The sequence below is a fragment of the Corvus moneduloides genome, chromosome 4 (assembly GCF_009650955.1).
Source record: "Corvus moneduloides isolate bCorMon1 chromosome 4, bCorMon1.pri, whole genome shotgun sequence".
NCBI lineage: Eukaryota > Metazoa > Chordata > Aves > Passeriformes > Corvidae > Corvus > Corvus moneduloides.
The window spans coordinates 9,402,431-9,416,397 of record NC_045479.1 but is presented as its reverse complement, the minus strand read 5'-3'; the positions used below and the strand labels follow the sequence as shown (position 1 = coordinate 9,416,397).

The 13,967-nt window shown below is 41.4% G+C and overlaps 1 protein-coding gene across 3 annotated transcripts in view; it reads left to right on the top strand.

Moving 5' to 3' along the window:
• Positions 1-13,967, top strand: part of DUSP16 (dual specificity phosphatase 16) — a 64,030-nt gene that overhangs the window by 44,021 nt on the left and 6,042 nt on the right. For all 3 annotated transcript variants that reach the window (XM_032107878.1, XM_032107879.1, XM_032107876.1), the window contains exons 5-7: positions 4,998-5,161; positions 11,503-11,662; positions 12,344-12,467. In XM_032107878.1, the coding sequence (XP_031963769.1) occupies positions 4,998-5,161; positions 11,503-11,662; positions 12,344-12,467 (448 nt within the window). The remainder of the gene's footprint in view (positions 1-4,997; positions 5,162-11,502; positions 11,663-12,343; positions 12,468-13,967) is intronic.

Below are 13,967 nucleotides of genomic sequence, written 5' to 3'. Positions count from 1 at the left end.
GCTGGGGTTCTCCATCAAGCTGTAGCTGACCAGGCTCACTGCAAACATGTGAAGTGATGTGAACACCTATTTTCTCACCTTTCTTTCGTTCCAAGTTAGGTTTCATGGCTGCATTTACAAAGAAATAGTACCAAATCCTCACGGCACAAATGCATTGTCTTTAAGCTTGTTTCTAACTGTTAGGATTTCTGTATGCATGGAGCTCTCACTTTTGTAGGAGTTGTCTCCATACCTGGACAATTGTACAGAAAAAACAAGTCACACCTAACGATAAGGTTCCTTATTTTCATCTTTCCCTTCCCCTGCAGAGCTGTGAGGAGACTCAGAGTTGCACCTCAGCTGTTGCTCTTCAGTTTCACACTCAACCCACCTTATCTCTGCAGCACAGTCAGATCTCTGTTTGTTTATGTGCTTTGTCAGTATGCACGTGCCTGATTAGCAAGAGCAGCTCTCTCTAGAGGATTAAGGATAAAAATTCTGGTGCACACCTCTGCAGGCACTTGAGGATGAAAAGGAATTACAGAATTGGCTGTTTCAACACTTATGTTAGGAGCAACTATAAAGATATATTAGGATTGCCTCCTGATTGATATTTTTTTTCCCCTTCGTGTTAGAAATATGTGTAAGTTGAGACACAGGATGGATGTATGAGGGAGCATCTGTGCTGTGTGATGTTAATAAAGAGTGATGCTCACATTTTGAAAACCGATTTTTTAGTAATTGGTGTTTCTATTTAACCTTTTTGCTCTTCCCTGGGCCAAATCAGTAATTAGTATGTTCCCTGCAAACTTGTCTTGACTTTTGGTCACATCTCTGAATGGTTTGACATCCCATTGAAGGAAATACAAAGACCAGGGGGAAGAAGAGAAACCAGTGTAACATGGAATGAACATAAGAAACATCCACCTATCCTGTTATGGTGTCATTTAACTGGAAAGGTTTTATTAAATATTGGATAAAAACAATCAAATATGACCTACACTTCACAGTACTTTGTACTAAGTGTTCAAATCAAGACCTTTAAGCTTAGCTGATCTTTCATTTGCAAACCTGCAGAGTGGTTTGCAGAGCTCTGTCCCTGATTGCAGCGGGGCAGCTGGCAGCACTAGAATGCTCCTGCTCTGTTTCCACAGAACACAGAGAAATGAGCTGCTGTAAGTGCCTGTGCTTCTCAGGAGTCATTCCTCTGGATTAATTTATGATTTTTGTTTGGTGGTAGTTAAACTATGTAATCATAAGGATCTGGATGGATTCCATTCCCTCAGTGAAAGGAAGCTCTTCCCAAATCAACAATATTTCTCGATCATTTGTTGCCATCTGATCCCATATTCTTCCCCTGCCTCTTCCCGTTTCTAGCAAAGTTAATTGGGAGTTCTATTTATATAAGGACTTGTGCAGTGAATCTGTAAGGAGGAATAACTTTTACTGCAGAATTTTGCTGGAACTTTTTTCATCCCTTCTGAGTTTGGCCCTGTTTTGTTTCCTGAGTTGGCTGAGAAGGGAGCTGACACTTCTGATACCAAGATTCCCTTAGAGATCCTACCTTTATGGTCCCAGCTGTAGTTAGGGAAGCCTTGATCAAAGAGAAGTCTGTAGTCACCACTTTGCAGAACCATAGCAACAGGGCAATCAAGTACTTTACTGGATCTTGCCAGATCTCTGCTAATGGATGTGGAGGCTTGTAAGCAAAAAACACTTTGCTATAAGGACTGGGAGGTGTTGGGTTGTCTGCCACACACAAGGGCTGCAAAACCACTGACAGCTTTTGGCACCTTGACATGGTTTTGTAGAGACATCCTGCTGAATGTCAAGAGAGCTGTTTTAGCTCAGCTTACCACCGAGCATACAGAAAACCTCTGTGGTTCAGAGCTATTGAGGAGAGAATATTTTGGAGTTATTTGTCAGTCCTCTATTTCCAAGGCCCAGTGACATTTATCAAAGAATTCAGTGAAACTCTATTAACCCAGTAGCTCTGTTAATGATCTGTAGATTTTTTCTTTCCCTCCACCCCCCCCCCCCCCACCCCAACCCCCTCCACAGTTTCAACATGCTCTTGCAATTGATTTATAATTCACATGAGCTGGAGTAGTGCTGGGAGAAAGGGTGTTATTTAGAAACTAACTCCAGAAGAAAAGTGTATTTTCTCTAATTAAAACAAACTGCACAGTGCTGCCAATGGCCCTGTTCCAACTGAGGTCGGTAACAAGATTTAAAGAAAAAAGATTGCCTTATTGCAAAGGTCATCTCCCAATTATAGAATTTGAAACAAAACCTGTCCCATTTTTCTTTTCAGGCTCAATTTTCTGTTCTGCATTCTTACCTGTAGACTAATTTAATTCTCCAAGTGTTTAAAGTTTATTTTTTGAAAACTGCTCATTTACAACAGAAGTGTACAGGTGGTCTGAGTGCTTAAAACACTTTTCTCCTAAGAGGCTCCTCATGTAGACTGGTCATAGAGTTCAGCTTTGGGGACTCTGGGGAGCCATCATCTGTGTTAGAAAACAGAGACATTTGAAATAAATCCCTTTTCTCTACACATCTTTAGATGCTGAGGGCTTTTAAAAAGACATTTCCCTATATATTTTAAAAATAGGTATATTTTGTAAGTTAGTGCAAGCAAATAGTGATGAGTACAGTTCTTTTGAACAGAAATGAGTCTCATATTGCCATGACAGCTCAGTCATCATACATGTGGATGCTGTTGTTCCAGACCCCGGACAGTTAAAGAAATTGATACTTAAGCAGAACGCATATGTGAGTGTGTTTTGTTGGTATGGGGTTTGCTGGCTTGTGGGTTTTTAAAGCAATTTTTCCAACAAACTGACCTGGAATGGGTTTTTCATATTGGGAAGTGCCATAAATCAAAGCCAGATTCATTGAAAAGCTACTAACCTTTTGAAAACCTGGTCACAGAGGATGGCAGGGAAGACAGCTCAATACTTGAAACAAATCACTGATTTCGTGCTTTCTCAAATCAGTTCAGTACAGATACTAACACCAGGTTAAGATACACTCAAAGGAAAGGAGGGTTCACTTGGTGCACATGTAAAGGCAGGCAATATAATGTTAGACTCTAGAGATTTGATAGTTTTGTGAGTGTAATTCATGTTGTAAAGGTACTGAACCAACATGTTACTAGGAAAGCATGAGCAGAAAAGAAGAAACAGGACTTTGAAAGGATGAATGCCCTAGAGGAAGTGTTGAAGCATCTAATCTTGAATCATTTCAATTGGTCTTGATGGAGTCCTGGCATAAAACTAAAATAAAAGATTGCTCCTTATGAGGACAGAGCATGGGTTCCATCTCCCAAAATCTCAAGTGTTTGGCACATTAGCTTCTTGCCTAATTTCTTGCCACAGGTTTCACACAGAAATGAGACCAATCCGTAGGTTGTTGGGAAGAAACCTTTTTTGCAGAACTTTTCCCATGTAGTCTTTGCAAAGAAAGCACAGATGTAAAATCCTTGCTTGTGCAGCTTCTTTGTAAGGACTTTTTATTTCCAGCCATGTTGAGAGGATCCAGAAAGTAGCCAACAATGCTCCCAATAAATAAAGAATAAGCAGATGAAACCAAAGCCAATATTTGATTTCCTCTTCTTCACCACCCTCTCAAATAACTGCTTAAATTCAATCTCAGGTGTATATACTACCTATAAGTTCAAGGAATGCTTCCTATAACAGGAAGGAAAACATTAGGCCATACAGAAGAAAATTTAGCAAGTATGTGAGAGAATTGTTTTGCAAACTCTTCCTCTCATTCTACAGAACAAGCAGGACCTGTGCTCCTGGTGGGCAGTGCCTTAGCTTGTCTAACAAAATAGACTATTTATTTATTTATTTATTTAGGAGACTGAGCAGGAATTCCTGTTCATAAAATGTTTGCTCTAGAATCTGCTTGCTGGCTTTTTTTATTAGATAAAATGGGTTGTTACACATTATTGCCTTGGTGTTTCTACATTTACTAAATGATACAGATTTTAAAATCTGAAGAATAGGCGTAATTCAGGCAATGGTAATGCAAGCCCTGGCAAAACAGTACATTAGCTTATTCCTGAGTAATTTTAATTCACATCTTCAAACTGTAATCATAGTGAACATAGCATTTGGCAGATTCAGCATGTCACTGCTTCAATTCCTTGATGATAAAAAGGTGCTTCGTTCTGAACAGGTTATAATTACTCTTCCTTCCATTGAAACTCTGCTCATCTGGGAGGAAAGAGCTGGGGATTTTCACTGTGCTTTGCAAGTCTTCCCTCTGCTTCACCTCCCCCCCTTGAGATGGAGAAGCCTTGGCTTGGTGTGGTTTTGAAAGATTAAACTTCTTCCAGGGTTCTGGATGAAATATATTAATTGTGGAGCAGCGCTCAAAATAGTACTGTAGGATTTTAATGAGTACTGTAGGATTTTAGTGAGTACTGTAGGATTTTAATTAGCAATATAGGATTTTAAAAACAAGCATTACTAAACACATGTTAATGCTTTTATCAAATTGAGTAAACATGACTTTTTCTTAATGAGCTCTCAGTATAAACCTGATACGGGAGAAGGAAGTGTCTAGAAAGCATCTTGCTGGGGTGGAGACTACAAGGTGTGCCTGCTCTTGGCAGGGTGGGTGCTGTGCCTGTTTTTCTGAAGAATCATTTCCACATATTAAAAGTGGGAAGAAGCATCAAAAACTTCTGAGAAGTGGAGGGAGAAAAATAAATGTTCCAGGCAGAGTGGGAATATGTAGCCAGGCCTTGGCTGCTGATGGATGGTTCCACAGACAGATTTGTATTTCTTCTCATATTCTAGGGAGTGAAAAATCAAGGATTACTGTTTTTCCCATTTTGTCTGGAGAGCTACAAAGCTGACCTCAGGAAGAGGCACACGTACAGCTTCTCTGATAAGGCCTTCCTGCTGCCCCTCAGTGCCACCCCCATGCTAAGTGCTGCTCTCCCACAACTGGCACAGGCACCACCACATTTGTAGATTAAATACCTGCTCTTCCTCTCACAGGTGGATTTGCTGAGTTCTCCAGCTCTTTCCCTGGTCTCTGTGAAGGAAAATCCACACTCATCCCTACTTGCATTTCTCAACCCTGCCTACCTGTTTCCAACACTGGCCCAACTAGAATCCTGCCTCATCTCTACCTTGGGTGTCAGCGAGATGTCCTCAACAAGGTGAGCATTCTGGGTGCCATGTGGGTCACTGGAATGAGTAGCTGATTTCCAGGGATCTTCCTCCAAGCTTCCATCATGGTGCATTGTTACAGCTGTGAAACAGCAGAAGTGGATGCAGGTAAAAGCTGCCTGCACAAGCCATGGAAAGCTGTGGGAGAACCAGTGATCCACACACCACATAATTAATCTATGGGTCATTAAATACAAAACTTGGGCTTCTTTCTCCTTCATCTTGGGGCAGCTGATATGGTTCATTCCTCAGGAACCGATCAACCAACAGCAAACTGTCACATCTGCCATGAGAGCAGGTCAAGTGCTTTCCTGTCACAGCTCTGACTGGTTTGTTTTGGCAGGTCTTGGAGGTTGACACAATTATATTCATGGTTACAGTAGGACAAAGGAAGATTGTGTGATTTTAGTATTTCCTTCAAGTGCTAGGAAAAAATAGCATTTAAACACCATGAATTGTATAATAAGGGATTACTGCAAACAAATCTTTGTGCACCTACTGAAATGTTCAGACCTGGACAATCAGTGGGGTTCTTTAAAATGAGCTTTTACAGTAGCACTGCATTAATAAACTTTTATTCTTTTTAAGTACATGTGCATTTAGTAATTTCTGTTCCTAAAGAACAGCCCAAAATTTTTTTTATATACTTAAAATAGTCAGCAAAATTATCAAATACAGCACTTGTAAGATGCTGGACTATTAGATGTCTAAGAGAGCTTGTCTCAAATTGCCATAGGTCTCTATTCCTATATATATCCACAGATGTTTTCCCCCACAAGGAGCCAGCTCACACTGCTTCCAACCTGCATCTTGGGTCCCTTCAAAGGGAATTTTTATTCCTTTTGCTGTGTGTGCCCTCTTGCCTCCCTTGTTCTCTGACAGTCCTATTCGTTAGTTGAATCCCCAACAGCCTTCATAAGATGGCATTAAATACATGGATGGGGGAGAGGGAAAGAGTGCTTCACCCTAGAATATTGCCCTAATTGTGTGCAAGGCTTATGTGTATGTTTTTTTTAATCCATGTACAAAGCTTAAGCCAGGAGCTATAATAAGGAGTCCTGTAAATTGATAAAATTTATGTACGTTGACCATTTTAATTTTCACTGCTTTCTTCTACTTTTACTCTATCCCAGTCTGGCCATTAATGGGCTATTTTTAGATTTTTCACAATTATTTTAAGGGGATTTTTGACACACGAGCAATCATATAGAAGGTGATTGTGCTTTAGCAAACAGCACAGAAATGGAGGATAGTCAGCAGTCATTGCATCTACTTTGTCCTTTACATCTTCCTCGTCTTTACTGCCAAGGTAGCAAGTGAGCCATTCAAACGGGATTCACTTATGATGGATGTCAAAGCAGCTTATCACTCTTCCTACCACAAAAGTCATTTATGGTCCCCAGACAAAAGACAGCAGAAACAAAGTAATTAAAAAAAAAAAATAATTCTTTCAGTTAATAAGGTATTAGATGTTTCTATGCTGTTTGCTTTCAGTGTGTCTGCAGTGTTGGTGTCACTTCAGTTTGCAGCTGCAGATACTTTAGAATTAGTGCAAGAGCCCCAGGAGTTGCTCAGATTTGTACTTCTTCACATGATCTTGGGACTGAAAATTGAGGGTTACTGTGTTTCCCATGCTGTATGGAGAAGCACACAAATGACAGCACACCACCTGTTCAGGTGTTCAGGAAGTTCTTACCACCTGGTGTCACCTGACAGTCTTTCGGAAGTTCTTCCATTGGTCACCTCTTAAATTTCTTATCCATTTTTAGGACAAATACAAATCTTTTGATTTCAGATCTACCAATTTTTTGTACCTTTTCCTCTTACTTGGGCACATCACTTGTTGGCTGCACAAACTAGACCTGAGTGCCAGTGGCTTATCTACCTCTTACCTACATCTTCAGTTTCCATGTTTGCCTCTGGAAAATGCTAAATGGCTTCCATCTTTAATACTGGAAAATACTAAGAAGCTGTGGGAGCAAATTACAACTTCTACCTCTTAGAATGCACTTGATGTTTTCACCAATACCAGCAAGTCCCAGTTTCCTGAGTTTAATCAGTTTCTGGATTTAACTAAAAGTTAGTGGCAGCCACATGCTGGCACATCAGAAACACGAATAATGGATCTCTGCTGCTCTTCCTGCAACATGCTTGGTTGCTGGGAAGCCTGGATCCTGCTCAGGGGCATTGGGGAGAGCAAAGAGGATGACTTACCACACTGATTGCCCGGAAACACATCGCAAGAAATCTGTGAAGTAAAGAACATTCGAAAGCAGAGGGCCAGAAACAAAAAAAAAGGGACAAGTAGCAAAGTGCTGTCTCTGTTAGGATAGTCCAGGAGCTGGTAAGTGGTTACCTTTGCATGCTCTGGTTTAATGGCCCTGCTGGGGCTACTTGGGACAAGAAGTCAGCTTTCTGCTAAGATTAAACTAGCTGTTTTCTACTCAAATCCAGATTTTAAAAAAAAAAAAAAAAAAAGCTGAAAAATTCTAGTAAGATTCCCCTGACTATTAAGATGCAGTTGTATACACTGACCTTATTTTTGCCTTCAAAAGCTGTGAGCTCTCCTGATTCCTTCCATTCACTAGACGTACCAATTTCTCTAAAATTAAATCATCTCAAAGATATCTGCAAGAAACTCCTAAGCAGCGCTACTGTTCAACCTGATGAATTAAAGATGTGAATTTTCATCAGGTTTTATCAAGATGAGCTTATCTTTTCAGAATCTTTATAAGCTTACCTCTGAGTGCCTGAGTAGGGGAAATGCTTCTTTTGTTGCAGAATAATCTGTATTCATGACCTTTTCAGAATACTAATGTTATTTACCATTAATACCTCTGCTGATAATGCTTTATTTAGGAAAGATATGCAGCCACAAATGCTTGGTTTGTGTCCTTCAGCAAAATTAATGATTCATTCAGGAAAGTCTTAGGAGAATTGTAATATTTTTTGCAGATTTCTTTCTACATGCTTAATTTGGAAAACATTCATCTTTTTTGCAGTGTTGAAATGCTAAAAACCTCCTAAGAGTTCTAAGAGAAAAGTCTGCTTGTTTTGGGTCTCAGTGTGGTACACTGTGGTTATTTTCCTGTGATAGGTTAGTGACATTGCAAGACAGTATTTAGTTTTACAGAAGATCTTTGTTGCATTTTGTGAAAGAGAGGAAAGCTGCACTCTAACCTACACAGGAGTGACAATGTCCTTTCTGAAATTAGTGTGACAGAAAGCAATCTGTAGTGTGTTTATGGGCCTGAATGAGCCTCCTACTTACACCTCATGGTTTGTACCAGCATTTCAAATGTAAAACTTTCTGCCTTCCCACTTGCATAACTATTCTCTTTCTTCCAGACCTGGATTTTATTTCCTGGAACAAAATAACATTTTAGGGTGCTATTAATTTTCAGATTAAACAAGTCATAAAGTGTAAATAAGCTTACAAAAGAGCATTTACCTTCTATTCACAGAATTGTTAGTATTAGGATTTCTGGATCTTCCTCGATCGTAATTCACTTCTTCCTCTTGGGTGCCTCACAATGAAGGCACTGTTATGGTTATTACACTGGAGCATGTCACAGTGGGAATGATTGATTCTTCAGAACAGAAGGAAGCAGAACTTCTTTCTTTAGCCTCAGTCTGAAAGACCAGCACTAATATTTTGGGGTGGTTTTTTTGGCTTGTAGATTTCGGACTTGGCGTCTGCAGCCTTCTTGTTCCATTTGAATAATCAATCCCACATCAAAAACCTGGCATAACTGTGCAGTGGTGATGGTTGGACTGTGCAGCCCATCAGTGTTTATGTTTTAAAAGAAATAATAAGATTTTCTATTCTCCCAAATTCATCACCCCCCTTAGCTATGCTCTTAACAAACCTGACCATGGCAGTCCATTTGTCAGTGAGACCTCCACCACCTCCCTCTTTCTACCTGGGAATTCAGGACCCGGCGTGTGCTTTTGTCTCGGATATTCCAGTTGCTCCTCACTCACCTTCAAGCAGAGACAACAAGGAGTGACCTGGTTTGGGGTCAGTATTTCAGCTCAGTGACCTAAAGCCAGTAATTGTTTCCCAGGAGCTGCTGAAGAACTTTGGGATCCTGGAAGGGAAAAGCTGTGCAGTCCAGGACAGTGAGGCGGGGATGTTGGGGATCAGGGGTCTCCCTGGCACATGTAAGATACCAGGAGTCCAGTTAGTCCCCTGTGCCAGGAATCCCGTTCCCAGTACCTCTCCCCTCTGGATAATTCCCAATATTCCTGTATTTCCTTACAGCACTCCTGCTTTTAAGCATGTCAGTGAGTGAATGTGAAATTGAGGCAAGGAAGGTGCGAGAGCAGCAGCTGTGGAAGGCATGCAGGGCTGGAGGGAGCTTGGTGCTTCAGCTGGAGGATGTGAAGGAAGGGAGAGGAGTAAACAGGGACATACTGGAATTTGTTGATGAGAAGCTGAGCTATACTGGGAGTGTGACCCAGGAAATTAGCAGGGCAAGAAGTACTAAGGCTGAGAACTTACCTTGACACATACAACCCTTTCCCTTTCTTTCTTTTTTTTTATTTTGACCATTGCTGCAAATATTATTTCTGCTGATTTGCTTTGCAAGGAACTGTCCATCTCCTGTTCCCCTCGGATGGGTGTGTTCATGACATAATGCACGTCCATTAGTCTAAGGTGCACACACCTCCAGCCTCTGAATGCGCAGATGTGAGAGACTTTGGATGAAGGGTTGGAGCACTGCTCACTTTGCTCCAGGCAACAAAAATCAGCTCACTAGCAGAAATTCATGCTAATTCCCTGTTTACAACCACTGTTGGCTGGACTTTGTGCACCTTCCTCTGCAAGTGACTGATGTAGATTCCCTTCTCCCCTGCAGCCCTTTGTTCTCACTCAGCATTTAATTTATGCACGGATATCCGTGTGCGTGTTCATCCCTTCTACACACACCGTGCCACGCGTGTGGGGTACCTGTGCTGAACATCACATTATTTAGACTGCTCTGACTGAACAAGATAGAATCCTGGCTCTTCTGCTAAATAAGTATATCCCTGTTTCTCCTCACCAAAAGATCTCTGTGCTTGCAGAAAAAATATGGGGAAGAATCAACCATTTGGCTTTGTGACTGTATTTTCCTACTGGTAGATCGCCAGTTGAAATCTGCAGTGTAAGAATTCGTTCATGCTGCTACTCCTATGGATTGACAAACTTTATTATATATCTGCTATGAAAGCAAAAGGACTAAAATCAGATTTTGGGGGGCGCTTTTTTTTAACGTTTATTTTGAGAGAAGAGTTTCCATAGAAATCTGGCCAAAAGTCCCCCAATGTTTATGTTCAGTTTGAGTAGTGTCCAAGCCTAGTACTGCATGTCACTTACTGCCAGATTCTCTCTGAACCATGGCAGTTTGATAAGCATTACTCTAACATGCTGAACTGCTTTTCTGTGTCAAGATGCTTCCTTGGAGGAGACTGGATGGTTTGTGATAGACCCACCTCTACTTTTCCAGTACTTCTTCCACATGTTTTTGCACTAAGGTGCCCACTGCATCACAAACTACTTTGCATAACTCTAGATACTGTAAGTATGGCGAGATGCAGAAAAGAGGAGCCTCTCTTTTATTTCAGTCGTGAAAACTGACTTACTTAAAATCCCAGTTGACTCTTAAATATATAGAGTGTCTTTGCTTGTTCCTGTGACATTTCTCTGAGAGACAAGCGGCCTAGAGACTGAAAGCTGAAATTGTAAATCACAGAGCAGGACTCCTGTAAAATGCCAGTGCTGTGTAGAGATGGTTTAATTCAAGATCTTCATCTCTTTCATTGAGGTTTTGAGAGTTTTGCACATTCCCTTAGAAACAAGAAACTCCTGGACTTGAGAGGTGACTGCAGGAGGCATCCATTTCATTTCCTATTTCCCACCAATATCTGTGATGGGGCAATTTCAGTCCTAGATATGTGATCTGGAAAACACATATTCAGGTCAGCAAACTGCATGTGGGAAGTGTTTGTTGTCAGCTTGCATGCTGAGAATTTAAACCAAAGTAGCAAAAAGTTCATTCTCTTGGAAGTGATGCTTCAGAGTAGCAGAAGGTATTCTACCATTACTTCTGTTCTTTGTTAACTTTGTTTTTATGGGATTTGCAGTCCATATGTTATTTGGACATACTGGATGTCTCACTGGAAGTTGTTAAAAGAATCGAAAGCTGAGGAGTTGTCTTTTTCTTAGAAGAATGTCCCTTACACAGCTAGAGCAATTCCAACACAAATTTCAGTTTGATTTTTAGCTTTGTAATGTGCCAAAGGTACCATTTGACTTCTTGAGGCTTAATCTTCCTCTCTTTCCTAGGAGCTGATGCAGCAGAACGACATTGGCTATGTCCTGAATGCCAGCAATACTTGTCCAAAGCCTGATTTTATTCCAGAATCCCATTTCCTCAGAGTGCCTGTGAATGACAGCTTTTGTGAGAAAATTTTGCCTTGGTTGGATAAATCAGTCGATTTTATAGGTGAGTAGAAAATTTTAATTCTCTCTCAAACAGTTTGTGGGTTGCTCTGTGTGTCTGCTGTGCTGTTTTGGCTGGGGAAGCCCCGAGTGCTTTCTGGGTGGTGTGAAAATACCCTCAGGATCTGTGGACATGGTCAGCATCATTTCATAAGCACAGGAGCAAAATGTGGGGAGATTCTTCCACTGCACGTTGCAGCATTACAGAACAAAGACACTTCAGAGCTTTCAGGCAGCCTGGTAGATGCCTGATATATGTCTGCAGAGGGTGGATTAGAAATTTGGACATACACCTTCTGTCTTTACCTTTGAGACGTGAACTAGCCAGATCTGAACGGGCCAAATTGTTCCATCGTGAATGCTTGCTTTTTACTTGTATATAAAATTAGAAACAATCATCTTTCCCAGACATCTAAATAGGGCTGTTTATGTGCACATTAAAATGAGGTATGGTGTGACTGCAGGATGTTTCCTGTGTGTGTAGTCATGCTTTTTCTATACTCAATGCTACTACACAGTGCTAGAGAAAATAAGTTAAGTTTTGTTTCAAGCTTCCATAAGATTTGCAATTAGCAGTTCACTTGGAAGCTTTGAATAATTTTCAGGAACACTGCTTTCTTTGCAAACTTTTCATCCTGGTATGATGCTGCTGAGTTTGACACTTGCTAATTTCGTTGCCATGCAGAAAAAGCAAAAGCATCCAATGGCCATGTGTTGGTGCACTGTTTAGCTGGGATATCTCGCTCTGCTACAATTGCCATTGCATACATCATGAAAAGAATGGATATGTCCTTGGATGAAGCTTACAGGTAGGGACAAATCTTCCCTTCCTACTAACTCTTGTGCTTGTTGGCCTGCTTTTAGGGTGGATGATGAAAGGTTCTATGACCAAGGGTAGAAGCAGACATTTTATCTGGTGGTTCACTGGCCACACTTCTGCTTTAAGCATATGTTTCCTCCAGAAATAAATTAATGGTATTGAATAGATATCACACAGCTAATATTAACTGCCCACTGCAAAATGGTCTTTGATCCAAGCAGGCAAGTACATGGAATGTAAAGTGCCTATTCAATGTATGTGTCTTGTCCTGGTTCTGGCCAGGACAGGGTTAATTTTTGCAGTAGCCAGGAGGGGCATGGCCAGGACCTGGAGGTTATTCTGTGCCTTCTGTCACTGCTGGGAGCAGGGGAAGAGTCCCTTCTGGGGCAGGGTCAGGTACTGTGGGGTTTCCACATGGTGTGCATCATTCACCTCTTTCTGGTACCCTCTGTCACCACTGTTGTGCTGTTACTGTCCATTTTCTTATCTCATTGCTGTTTCCGCTAAATTGCTCTTATCTCAACCCATGATCTTTGCCTTTTGAGCCTCCAATTCCCCTCTCCATCCTGCTGCAGAGGAGCAGTGCATGGTTTGGGAGTGTTTTGGTGGGAGCACCATTCCTGAACCACAGCTGTGTGTACAGACAAACACAGAGCTACGGCACACGCGTAACAGCATCTTGTGAGCCACAGGGAGAGCAGAATGGTCAGGGTTGAAGAGACAACTGAGGGTAACTTAGGACAAATGCTGGACTGGATCTGTCTCCTGCAGTTTGGTGTTTGGTAGTGCTCACAAAGAACTGCCTGCAAGTGAAATGCCCAGGAATGGAAAAAGCTTCTTTGTTGCTATTGAATTCAACCAAAGCCTGGGAGAAAGCATTTTGAATATCATGTCTCTGTGGCATTTGGTAATATTTGTGGAGACCTCCTTCCCTTTCCTCGTTTACAGATCCCATTTTTTCTCCACTTGGACTGTGAATACTTTCCTACCCTCCAGGTGGCTTGGTTGCCATTTACTATGACTTCTGTATTTAATTTAACCAACTGCTTTGTTGTGTTGCACAGAAAACGATGATTTTCTTTTTGATGGGCTCCCTGGTGCATCACTGTAAGGAGTTATGCAGAACCAACCTGAGTAATTGCCCTGGAGCAGGGGGAGAGGAGCCCCTTTGGAATCACCTGTGTGTTTGCTACAACCATCCCTAAAACAGGGATGAGGACAGAGAGATGAACACTGGATATTGCCACATGGAGCGTGATTTCCCCAGAAACTTTTGTTTTAAGCTGTTGAATGTCGTTATGTGTGCAGTGAAAAAACTGCATGTAAGAGGTGCCTGAGCTGCAGCTCTCTCCTGCTTAGTGCTTAGACACTTCCCACGTTTCCCTACTAGAGCCTGCTGGCAGCTTGGTGGTGTGCAGTAATTTCAACATGAAACAGGTTTGGTTAAGAAGCTCAGTTATCCAGGCACAGATAACAGGCATGAATTACA